The sequence below is a fragment of the Centroberyx gerrardi genome, chromosome 20 (genome assembly GCF_048128805.1).
Source record: "Centroberyx gerrardi isolate f3 chromosome 20, fCenGer3.hap1.cur.20231027, whole genome shotgun sequence".
NCBI classification, from domain to species: domain Eukaryota; kingdom Metazoa; phylum Chordata; class Actinopteri; order Beryciformes; family Berycidae; genus Centroberyx; species Centroberyx gerrardi.
Window position 1 is genome coordinate 20,754,676 of NC_136016.1, and position 12,339 is coordinate 20,767,014.

At 43.0% G+C, this 12,339-nt stretch overlaps 1 protein-coding gene across 1 annotated transcript in view; it reads right to left on the reverse strand.

The window, feature by feature from the left end:
- sh3bp1 (SH3-domain binding protein 1) overlaps window positions 1–11,505 on the reverse strand; it is a 17,429-nt gene extending 5,924 nt beyond the window's left edge. Inside the window, exons 1-14 of the mRNA XM_071898428.2 lie at window positions 11,258–11,505; window positions 7,874–7,916; window positions 6,528–6,632; window positions 6,350–6,426; window positions 6,127–6,238; window positions 5,752–5,828; window positions 5,540–5,627; window positions 5,087–5,155; window positions 4,310–4,400; window positions 4,089–4,225; window positions 1,970–2,081; window positions 1,265–1,346; window positions 1,092–1,172; window positions 536–649 (exon numbers count right to left, since the gene is read on the reverse strand). Of these exons, the coding sequence (XP_071754529.2) occupies window positions 536–649; window positions 1,092–1,172; window positions 1,265–1,346; window positions 1,970–2,081; window positions 4,089–4,225; window positions 4,310–4,400; window positions 5,087–5,155; window positions 5,540–5,627; window positions 5,752–5,828; window positions 6,127–6,238; window positions 6,350–6,426; window positions 6,528–6,632; window positions 7,874–7,916; window positions 11,258–11,307 (1,238 nt within the window). The 5' untranslated portion in view covers window positions 11,308–11,505. The remainder of the gene's footprint in view (window positions 1–535; window positions 650–1,091; window positions 1,173–1,264; window positions 1,347–1,969; window positions 2,082–4,088; window positions 4,226–4,309; window positions 4,401–5,086; window positions 5,156–5,539; window positions 5,628–5,751; window positions 5,829–6,126; window positions 6,239–6,349; window positions 6,427–6,527; window positions 6,633–7,873; window positions 7,917–11,257) is intronic.
- Window positions 11,506–12,339: the final 834 nt, after the last annotated feature.

Consider the following 12,339-nt stretch of genomic DNA (forward strand, 5'->3'; position numbering starts at 1 on the left):
AGGCTAGTATGGCTGGTTTGAACTTGAAGGTCAGCTAGGCTAACTAGCTAACCTAGATAACTTAGTAGGTAGATTGCATTCAGTTAGTAGCAAGAGGCTTCATATTAGCTTCCTCCATTTTTACCTCTTGCCCTTTTGACTGGGCTAATGTTAGTCTAATGTTACTTAGCCAGAAAAACTGCTGTTCTTTGGCTCCGCCCACTGAGGTTTAACTCAACCAATGAGATTATTTCTGCCTCTGAGAAACATTTGTATAAAACTCCAAATTTCGACAGAAGCATTAGGCCAGTTTGAGACTACTGAGGTGTTTCACAGGTCTGTCTGTTGACAGGATGCTGTGGTTTAGTTTCATGTGACTAGCAGGTCTGGTTCATGAAATAAGTCACGAATACTCATCCACTTTGTACAGGGATGCAAGATGATGAAAGAGGAAGAGGAGGAGAGACGGCAGGGGAAGTGAGTGAATGGAGAATGGTAGTGCAGCGTGACGGGGAAAGACAGAAGCTGTAGCTGGTCAGTAGCGGTCAGTACCCACCCTTCAGCGCGAGGCCACAGCAGGTTGGGTCCCAGGACGATGGCGATGTTACTGGGAGTCATCCTGTTGACAGCCTGCTGCTCAGACAGGAGAGACAAGAACTGGACCAGGTACCTGAACAGGAGAAGGAGGGAGGAGCAAAGTTGGGTGGGTAAACGAGGAAGTAAATCATGGAGGATGAAACAGTTGGATGAAAAAGGATTTGAGAGGGTTTGTGGTCCGATGGGTCTAGCATGGGACTAACACTGCCACAGGGTTAGGGGTACGATTCCCACTGGCGTCACCCATGATAAACATGTTTGCATCCATATAACCCTTGGGCTTATGAACGCCCTTAAAAACCCATTGGATAAACTCTAAAGTGCTTGGTGGTCAAGTGAAATACAAGGCTGCTTTTCTTAGTTCCTGAAACATTTTGGAGATAGAAGGTTTTCACCCGACAGCAGCGATATGTTGTTTCCATCAAATCAGAAACAGTAAAACAGAGAGAAAAAGAGGGATTTGATCTTCTATAGTCGTTATAAATGCAGGTTATTCCAGACAGATGAATACACACCTGAGATTGTTGTAGTTTTCGGGCGGCAGCTGCTTCAGCAATACTCTGAACTGCTCCAGTTTCTCTGTCAGTTCTTTTTCCCTACAGGCAGAAACAAATCAATCGTAAGAAACCAGCAGACTTGAAACCAAAGTGGAAACGGGTAAAATATAGAGTATAGAGATAATACACACCCCGCTGCTTTAAACCAATCGTTGTAGAGTTCAAAGGTCATTAGAGGTTCAGGAAGTTCTCGCAGGTAACACTTCAAAGCTCCTGCCACAACACACAGAGAGAAACATCCAAAATCACAGCAGGATGGGTATTTCTGTATCTTTAGAATACAATATTACTCTAATATTAATACTCTCCCAGGAACTGACAAGCCAAACTACCATAGTATTTCAAGCAGGCATATCTTACCATCTCTTCTTCCCTTTTTAACAATTAATTTAAACTTAATTCAATTAAAAGATGCTGGAGCCTGTAGTCAGCTCTACCAATCAGAAGTGGACAGAAGCAGTTGGCACATGAGTGGTGCAAGATGCTCCAGTGAATTTGGCCCAATTACTGCCCAGTTTTGAACTGTTATTATTTAACGCAGTGGTTCTCAACAAGATGATTTGTGGGAGAGGAAAAAAAACTATTTCGTTATACAGATTTATTATCATGGCTTTTCTTTTTCTGATTTTTCTCAACTTTTTGTCTTTTTCTTGTGAAATACTGAATAGTTTTCAGCCACTAGGCCTCCTCTGATAATCAAGGAAAATCATTCTTTGGGTGAACTGTTCACCGCTGGCATTAGATTTTTAATTTAATTTCTCCCGCTCTATCAAGACTTCACTTCTTCTTCCTGGCTTCCTGGTTCCTACCTCTCACACCCCTCCCCCCTTTCTTACCTGCCACAGCGTGAGGGTCTGTGCTGAACTCGCTGTAGTCCACCACTCCTCCATCCAGACAAGACTTCAGCCTCTTCACCACCGAGGCTGCTGCTGCGAGTCGAAACAAACCCTGAGGGAGAGGGAGAGGGTGATGAGTGAGAGGGAGAGAGAGAGGGAGAGGGAGAGGGTGATGAGGGAGAGGGAGAAAGAGAGGGAGAGGGAGAGGGTGATGAGTGAGAGGGAGAGAGAGAGGGAGAGGGAGAGGGTGATGAGGGAGAGGGAGAAAGAGAGGGAGAGGGAGAGGGTGATGAGTGAGAGGGAGAGAGAGAGTGAGAGGGAGAGGGAGAGAGAGAGGGAGAGAGGGAGAGGGAGAGAGAGAGGGAGAGGGAGAGAGGGAGAGGGAGGGAGAGAGAGAGGGAGAGGGAGAGAGGGAGGGAGAGGGAGAGGGAGAGAGAGAGAGGGAGAGGGAGGGAGAGGGAGAGAGGGAGGGAGAGGGAGAGAGAGAGAGAGAGAGAGGGAGAGGGAGAGAGAGAGAGGGAAAGGGAGGGAGAGGAGAGAGAGAGAGAGAGAGAGGAAGAGGGAGAGAGAGGGAGAGGAAGATGGTGGTGAATGAGAGGCAGGGGAACGAGATGAAGTCGGGGAGGGAGAGAGTGATGAAATGGGAGAGTGAGATAAGGAAGGAGGCAGAGCTGCAGTCAACACAATCTTAGTCGAGTCCAAGTCGAGTCGAGTTTGAGTTAAGGCCGGGTTCAAAGGGGGTCGAGACCGAGTCAAGATTGAAAGCAAATTGAGTCCTATTCAAGACCAAAACCAAACCTAAATAGACAAGAATGAGTGTACATGTCTTTCCAAATGTAAAAATAATAACAAAGAGTTTCTTAAAAATGAAAAGAAATGTAGATTTATCTGCAGCAGCTCTGCATTAAACCGTTCAACATCCAGCTAGCTCCAACCAGCATCCAGCAGCTTTCTACAGGTGGAATCCCTTCAATTGCTTGTAGTGCTGGGTAGAAAATGAACCAATTATCAATAAAAATAACTTTTTTATGTGTTTATATAGGCAGGAAAAGGTCGAGTCAACATTCAATAGTAGCCAAGACCAAGACAAGTCCAAGTGCATGGTGGGATGTTGGACAGGAGTCAGGAAGCATTGAGAGGGAGGGAGGTAGACGAGGAAAGGTAACGTCAAGTAGCACAGAACAGGAAAATGGGAATAATAATACTAAGAAAGCAACTCAAAGTGCTTTACATAAAATAAATTGATTAAAACAACTACAAGGAAAAGCTAAATTTTCAAGTAAACTCAAAAAGAAAGAAATTAAAACATAAATTTGTCTCGTAAATTCACATTAAAAAAAGAAACTACTATAAAAATAAGTAAGTAAATGATTTTGTTTTGCCAACAAGTCTCGTCCATGTAGCCGGTGCCCAATGCAGCCTCATGTCCCAGCAGCCATAGAACTCCATTGTATTAAAAAAACGATTAAAAACCCGTCACAGAGCCATGCCGTTGCTCTGGGCAACATATTTCATCATCACGATGCACCGGGCCGGCCGACTTTTTCCTCAAACAACTTAATAAGCCGGCTGTAAACACTTTGCGATCTCAGGAAAGTAGTTCCGTAGCACCGAAAATAGTCCCCGGCGTAATGAAGAATTTGTTCCCATTTGAATTTGATTTGGTAATAACTACAACAGCCTGACTTTTCGTGGTAACAGTTAGCGATTTTTAAAATGTAAACTATGTCTTTGTGAGCTGTATTTCAAGGTTTTTAGCTTACAATTGGAGCCGATGACTTCCGGGTTGACGGCTAAAAACGGTACGTGGAGAAGTCAGAAAGTAACGGGAGTAGAGCAAACGCATTGTTGATTTTGTTATTTTCATAGGATTTGTTGACGGTAAGCATTAAAAAACACCGGCCTTATCCTTTAATGGGTCATATTTACAGGAAGGACACCTCTGTAAATCTGTCTTCAGACGGCCGAGCCTTTCAGTGCTTACTCGCTCTAAACCGTGACCACGAACACAACACTTCACAAACAAATCCTCTCACACATCCTACAGAGTGGTAAGAGAGTGAGAGTGTGAACCCCCCGGACTCCCCTCCCCTCCCCTCCCCTCCCCGCTCACTCCTACCTCCTCCCTCATGCCGGTCGTCAGCAGCATGTGAACACACTCCTGGATCGGTGCGGCGATTTCTCTGCTGCTCTGAGACAGGTGAGACAGCAGCGGCTCCCCGTACACCTTCTGCTTGGACAGGCTCGCCAGCGGCTCTGTGGCGTGAACACACACAGGGGAAATATTACAGCCGTCATTCATACCGGTAAGAAGAAGAGTGCGTAGAGACTGAAGTTCACCTTTTTGACTGTGGTTCTCTTTGAGCTCGCTGATGTTTCTGTCCAGGAACTCGTGTGAGTGTTTGTGGTGCTCTGCCTGCAGCTCCAGCAGCTGTGGTGGGAGAGACGAGTGAGGTGAATTTACTGTTCATACGAGGCTGAAAGACATATATTGTAGTCTAGAGTTAGACCGATATACTGGTTTGCCAATATAGGCCGCTTATTAAATATCAAATGTGGCTGATATGATGGAGGTTCCTCTCTGATCACAGCAGAAAAACAGTCTGTAAAGCCTGAAATGAACTTTAGTTTTCTTTGCACGTTTTATTTATTGATTTAATTGTTCAATAATGCTTTTCTGTGAATTAATCCTTCATTTAAAGGCAGTAATGTGTCCCAGAGTTTCCCTGCCATTGAATAGTTGTGGTCACTAACACTAAAAGAATCAGTCTGGGTTTCAGTGGAGAGTTTTAGTGTCCCATGATGCTCTGAATGCTGCTTCAGAGGCTTTTCCATCCTGATGAGAATACAATTCTAAATAAAAAACACTGAATATTTGTAATTTTTTGGCATAAAAACAGAAAACTGTAAAGTATCTTCCTTCAAAAACCCACATCAGTCAAACCCTAGACCAAGCTGTTTCAGTCTTATATCATTTTTCATAATCCAGGGGGGAAAAAAGCAAGAAAATTGTGTTTTCTTGAATTATGAAAAAAGAAAAAAGACAAAGAATAAATAATAAGTGTTTTTATGGACTCTACTTTAAAGCAGCATTAAACCATCGTGAACACAACTCACGCGAATGAAGTAGTTAGCATAGTCGTCTTCTTTAGTGGCGAAGTGATACAGATCAGCAGAGTATTGATCCTACAGAGACACAGAGAGGCACGGCACTTTAAAGACTGCAGTCAATGAGGAGAGCAAACACACACACTCTGTCTCTTTCTCTCTCCACATCTTGAAGATAAGATGAAAGCCGCACACTCTTGCTCCAATGCATAATTTAATTATCAGACAACCGTCAGCCTTTGTTTACCAGCTGAAACATTGGTGTTTGATCATTAAATTTTGCCTTGGAGCAGGAGTGTTGCAAAGTCAAACACTAAAACTAAGAGAACTCCTTACACTAGTGCGATAATAATAATAATCTGATTCTTCATTGATGTCTGGAAATTCTCACACACACACACACACACACACACACACACACACACACACACTCCAGCAGTGCGGACGCTGCAGCTGAAGTACCTTGATGTTCTCCAGCTTCCTCCACGCCTCCTCCACTTCCTCCCTGAGCCCGTCCTGCTTGGCCTGGGGGCCTGTGCTGGCCTGGCTCCTGACACACACACACACACACACACACACACACACACACACACAGAGAAGTGATATTTAAAATTAGCTGGATCAACGCTGTGAAATACCGCTCTAATCGTCTGATGTGAGACAGGCTGACCCACCTGTTTCGTGCGTTGTGCCAGTCTGTAGTGAGCTTGGCAAACTGCTTCTTGTTCCGGAGAATCTCTGGTAAATCGTCCTAAAAAGAAAAGCATGGATAAAAAAGTACTAGCTGAGTTAGTGTATGGACTATACAGCATCGATTTTGGTTAGAGATTAGAGCTCTTATTCATTTATTTTTTTATTTGCAATTTTATTTCCAATCAGTAGATCTGTCCGTACATTAATTCTTCTCAAGTTTAGTTTAGTTTAGTTCTTCTCAGCAGAAAAATCATACTTGTAATCCCATATAAACTTGAGCGTACAAAATGTTTTTCCTATGTAGACGTGTAAGCATCCACTTTAAACCCTGTATATCCACACAAGCGTATTTTCACCTCGCTGAGCTTGTTGAGCGGCTCCAGAACTTCCTTCTCCAGTTTCATCTCAAAGTCGGCCAGCATGGTGGCCAGCATCTTCTCCATGAAGCAGCACATCTCCAGCACCCTCCTGCCACACACACACACACACACACACACACAGTATGATCAATAGGGTCAGAGGTCAAGGAGCACAGAGGGAGGGATGGATCAATGGATGTAAGTGGATCAAACCTGTCACCTGATAGAGGATTCTGCATCAAAGTCTTTGAAGCTTTCTGCCATGCTGACGGACAGCAGCATCAGAGGGAGTTTTTTCTGAGCAGAGAGAGAATGCAGAGGAAGATATATAACGCCTTTTAGTAACCAGTCAAATGTTTTCAGACAAGTCGTCACGGCTGCAGTAGGATGATGAGTACCATGCGTTTCTCCGCCTCCAGGCCCGGCTGGCTCTGCAGGCAGCCCAGCAGCTTCTTGTGCAGCACCTGAGCCGCCTTCTTGGCCGGCTCCACCCGCTGCTCCACCTGGACCACAGAGACACTCTTTATTACTGTTGTACTTTTTCTTACAATTTTTTAAAGTCAGTAATTGTACTTTTACTTAAGTACATTTTGGTTCACTACATTTTAAATCACGTCCATTACAGAGGACAGATTTTGTGGCTCTCCATCAGCAATAGAAACTGGATCAACGTGAATTGACAACCATTCACAGTCTCATCTTTTCTAATCAAAAGAATCTAGTTTGAATTCTGTCCTCTCGTCTTTTTAGAATCACATGGGAAAGATCATCTAACAATGTTTTCTTTTCTAAAAAAATAACTCGGTAACTTTCACTCTGAGGACATTTTAAATGAGCTACTTTCACTTTACTTTCACTTCAGTAGATTTTTACACCGGTACATTCACTTCTACTTAAGTAAAATATCAGCAAAGTAAAAATACTTCTACTTGAGTAGGACAGTCTAGTCTCTTTCCAGACACACTGAAGCTCAGACCGGAAACAGCAGCTGTGTTACTGTGATCTGCCAACCAGCAGCAGAGTTTGGGCATTAATTAGTTTGATAGGGACAATGCAAATTAACATAGTGCCACTTCAACTGGTTACAAACAAGTTGATGCAACGGATGTTTATTATAGCTGTTACTAGTTTCCAACTCCTGTCATGTGTTGCTGTCTGAAGCTCTGTTAAGTTTGTGAGTGACAGTTAATCATCTTAGTCCAGTTTCTCGTCCCGTTTTAACATTCAGCATCTCATGACAGGAAAGAGCCGGCATGTTTACTTGCTGTCTGGTTTTATCAGCTGCGGTTTGTCTGTCTGGTCGAAATTGTGGTGACTAAATGATGTGTTTTCATTGTAAACCCTTTCTGGAAAGGAAAAATTCTGTCACAGGCACCTGCAACTGGTGATCAGCATAAAGATTTTAAAAAATCAATGATATTGTTAGAAAAGATATTAATTTATACTTCATTTTCCCTAAAAGACCCTATACTAATAGACCTTACATCTGTTGATGCTACTTACTATAACGTGTACTGTGAATTTCATATAATAAAGATTTATGACTAAAACTGAGGGTAAAGTGAGTTCAGGTGGTTTTACCCTCCACTGCATCGCTGCTAACAGGACAATAAAGTCTGAATTAGAATGAGAATAAGAACAGAGCTAAAACCACACACACAATTCTCTTTGACCTTGTTATAGTCTGCAAAAAAATAAGCGTAAAATTATGAATTGTAGTTATAAAAGCAGAATTCTCTCTCACCATAACCAGGTCTTCATGGAGGAGTTCGGTGGCATCTTGTGACCTGCAGATGTTTACATTGAGCTGGTTAGTGAAGAAACAGCAGGTCTGGGGTCAGAAATACACATATAGAGGGGCGTGAGTGACATATTTCTGAAACTTAATCTCTCTAAAAGTATGAATGGTTCCTATCTTCCGTTTTGACTAAACATTACGCAATCATTTAACCCCTTGCAACCTAAATTTCCCCTTAAATTTAGCTTAGCTAAAAGTAGCTTCAAAGATTCTGTACTGAAGCTACAGCTGCTTATATTGAGTGAAATATTCAAACCCAAGATGCCATTTTTTATGGCTGCACCATTAGAACAAATGGAAAAATATCTAGATGTCCTGTGAATCATTTTATACACATTTCCCTGTAATTCAGCCTGACATGTTTGGTATCTTTGGAAACCTTGGCTGGAATTTAAAATAAAGTTCTGTGGGTTTGAACAAAGCTTGGCTGCGAAACAAGGCCAGTGGTAAAATGTCACTTACGCCCCTTTCTCTCTAAACTCTCAATATTACTGTTGGCTGGTTATATTTGGGACATTTTGAGGCCAGAGTGAAACAAGTCAGATGAAATCATCGTCCTAAACCTGAGTGTGTGGGCAGCTGTGGTTTAGCTCAGTGCCAGCGCTGAGAGGGGGAGGAGGGGCCGAGACACCAAACCCTCCTCTCTCTCTCTCTCTCTCTCTCTCTCTCGGCTGCAACCCCCCCCCCCCCCCCCCCTCCCCTCCCCCCCCCCCCTCCCCTCCCCCCAACCGTTTAAAATGGAGGAGATCAACGGAGAAGTGAAATACAACAAACTTCTCAGCGGTGAGCGCCTTCCAGTTCACAGGAAGCCCAGCCCAGTTCGCAGGGGGGTCACATGAGTTCCTGCACCTCCAAGGTGTCGTTTCTTCTTCTCCTGCAGTGAACCTGACTGACATCTGACGTTTTGAAAAGCCGAAACGGAGAAATCCCCAAACATCTTCGAAGCACGAAGCCAGTTCCCTTTTTTTATCACTCAACTCTCATTTCAACTTTTCCTGTTGTGGTGGCAAAAACTTCTCTTGTTCCCCCAAGAGTGAAATTACATCAGAGCATGTGAGCAGAGGTTTTGAATGCTTTTAGACACAAAACAAAAGTGTGTGTGTGTGTGTATATCTAGACCTAGGTTATGGTTAGACTGGTATATCCGTTTGAGGATATAATGGATGTTCCTCCCTGACCACAGCTGCAGAAAAACTGTAAAACCTACAGTGAAAGCGTATTTTCTTTGCACATTTTATTTATTCTTCTAATTGTTCAACACCTCTTTTCGTGAATTAATTCTACATTTAAAGGCCTCACGTATCCCAGAGTTTCCCTACCGATGAACAGGTGGTGGGGGTCTGCCTGCCTAAAGGTGCTGCTGACGCTAAAAGAATTTCATTAGTCTGGTTTCAGTGGAGAGTTTTAGTGTCCCATGATGCTCTGAATGCTGTTTCAGAGGCTTTTCCACCCAGATGAGAAAGAAAATTCTGGGGGAAACACTGAATACTTGTCATTTTGGGGAGTGAAAATGGACACAAAAATATCAGTATTGGTATCAGATGTCAAAAGCCCATATTGGTGAAACCCCAATCTATACATATATACAGTATATATAAATACTGTATGTGTGTCTGCATGCGGTGTGTGTCTGTGCATCATGTGTGTGTTTATCTCATATCAAATGTCACACAGTCGGCGGCTGTACAAAGTGAGAATTGCGTGGAAGCGCTGCTGTGCCGCGGCGGTTTCAGCTCGGCTTTGTTCTGCTGCAGATGCACAAAGTGAAGGTTTATTATTAAACCAGAATGAGTCAGAGGAGAGGAGTGGAGAGGAGAGGAGAGGAGAGGTGGAGGCAGCATGCCGACCTGCAAACACACTGCAGCCTGCACCGACACGACCAGGCCGGGGCGGAGCCGCGTGTAACGATGGTTTGTGCATCCCCCCCTGCTGCAAACGTTAGGCGCTTTTTAGAAATCATGAAGACACACACACAGACACACACTTTCTAGATCGGTGGTTCTCAACCTTTTTGGCTCATGACACCTTGAAATTGTGTGACAGTGGTGAACAGTCCAACGAAAGAATGATTCTCCCTTTTCAGGTTGTTTTATTGGATTATCAGAGGAGGCCTGGAGGCTGAAAACTATTCAGTATTTCACAAGAAAAGAGCAAAAATTAAGAGAAAAATCTGAAAAAACCCACTTAAGTCGATTAGCCATTTAAAAGACGACAAATGGTTATAGACATCTAGGCTGAAATTCGGCTCCATAGGGTTTAAAAGTGAAAGTTTAGTATTGTCTCTGTCTTAGACGACGTCTTCTGGGGTACATTACAAAAATAAAGCATTATCTTGTACAAAGGGACTTCTCTAGTGCATATTTTGTATATTTACAGCTGTTTATGCATTGTTTGAATATGTAATGTAATGTATTACTGGGCTACACATTCCCAAAAAGATCCTGGGCTGTATGAGAGCTAAAGGACAGACGTGATGCTGAAATGACGCGGTAATACATTGTTATAGAAGAAATATGTTTTTTCCTATCCCAGAAATCATCTCACGACCTCCTGGAGGGTCCCGACCCCCAGGCTGAAAACCACCTCTCTACATCACAACAATATTAACAACACGCACCATGTTTCTCTGTCAATCTGTCCACTCAGGCGTACTAAAGCTCGGTAACAAAAGGCGTTTCCAGTTTCTAGGGCAGAGGAGCGTGACGACCGCAACGAGGTTTCCCTCAAAACCCAAACAGCATGCTCGGCTTTCAGAATGAACCTGCAGCAACTCTCACATTCCACTTTTACACACTTTTACAACACTTTCATTTGTAATAAAAAGGAGAACATGGCACCAAGAAATGCAGAAATCAAGATTCCCTCAAAGCAGAATCTCAAGCTGCTCAAATGAAATCGTGTGCAAATGAAATCCTCTGTTTTCAAAAAAGTAATAATAATGCATTGGGGTTCAAACGGGCTTTTGAGGCCTTGAACGAGTTTTTGAAAATGAAATTAAAATGTCTCACTTCTCTGGACCTTTCTCCATCATAGGATCAATACTTCACATCCTGAGGAAAACCCTGTGATGGATTTTGAGCTGATACAGCAGCAAGTTTTAAAACCAATACGTTAAAATGAATTCACGAACGATTTCACCATGATTTCTTGCCTTGACAAGATCATGAGTGAAAAATGTGGCTTCTGTGGTGTCTAATTTTGCCCAATATCACGTCTTACCCCCCAAAACACACCAATTTTGAGTCCATATTTTCCAAAAATATCCTCCAAATTCATGCCCCAGAAGAAGACGGCAAACCAAAAGAGAAGTACTGAATGAGAGTCACTTACTTCCCCACAGAGCCGAGCTGCTTCAGGATGCTCAGAGACTGCCTGAGCATGCTGGCAGCCGAGTCCAAACCAGCGTCTCTACCCCCGTCTGACCACGAAACCTGCTCCAAAACGTCCACACAGGGCCGGCTGCTGCTACTTCATCAGGAAGGAGCGGTACGGGCCGGTCCTCTGCCTCTGCGGGTGGTGTTTCCTTTGTGTGTGTGTGTGTGTTTTGGTCGGCAGTTTTCGTTCTCGTTTCAGGAGTGTGTGTGAAGCCCCAGTCACTTCTCGCACAAGCCAGCGAATGAGGAAGTCCCACAGATGAAGTATCAGCTGTGGAGGAGGAAGAGAGAGATTTTGGTTGTCATAAAGTGACTTAACAGTTAACCTACAGAGTCACAACACCGCAGTATTAATTCACAGAGGAGAACGCAAATCCTCTGTGGTAGTGATTAGGTGCAACTCTGAGATTTTAGAGGTGTATCCAGTGGTGGAAAAGTACTAGACTGTCCTACTCAAGTAGAAGTACTGTTACTGTGCTGATATTTTACTTCAGTAGAAGTAAAAGTACTGGTGTAAAAATCTACTGAAGTAAAAGTAAAAAGTAGCTCATTTAAAATGTCCTCAGAGTAAAAGCTGCTAAGTTACTTTTTAGAAAATAGAACATTGTTGGATGTGATATTTTTCATGTGATTTTAAAAGTACAAGAGGACAGAATTTAAACTGGATTCTTAATTGGAAAATTTGGAAATTACAAAATAAAGTGCACAAACAAAGTAAAGCCAGATGACTCTTTTCTTCTTTGCTGACAGGCTGTTCACAAAGAAGCTACTCAGTTACAGTAACTTGTGTAAATATAAGTAGTTACTTCCACCTTTGGGTGTATCTGTCATTTGACGATGTTGAGAGGTGATGAGAGAGAACATTTTGGGAGTTTTTTCCCTGTTCTCTGATATTATACGTCAGATAGGAAGTCGAATCTAATCAGCAGAAGGAAGCATAATTCACTATGCAATGTTTCTGGTTAATAATTCCATGATATATCTGAGTTGCAGCCACTCCACAGCCATTAAGCGTCTGTATAAGTGCAGTATTGTGCT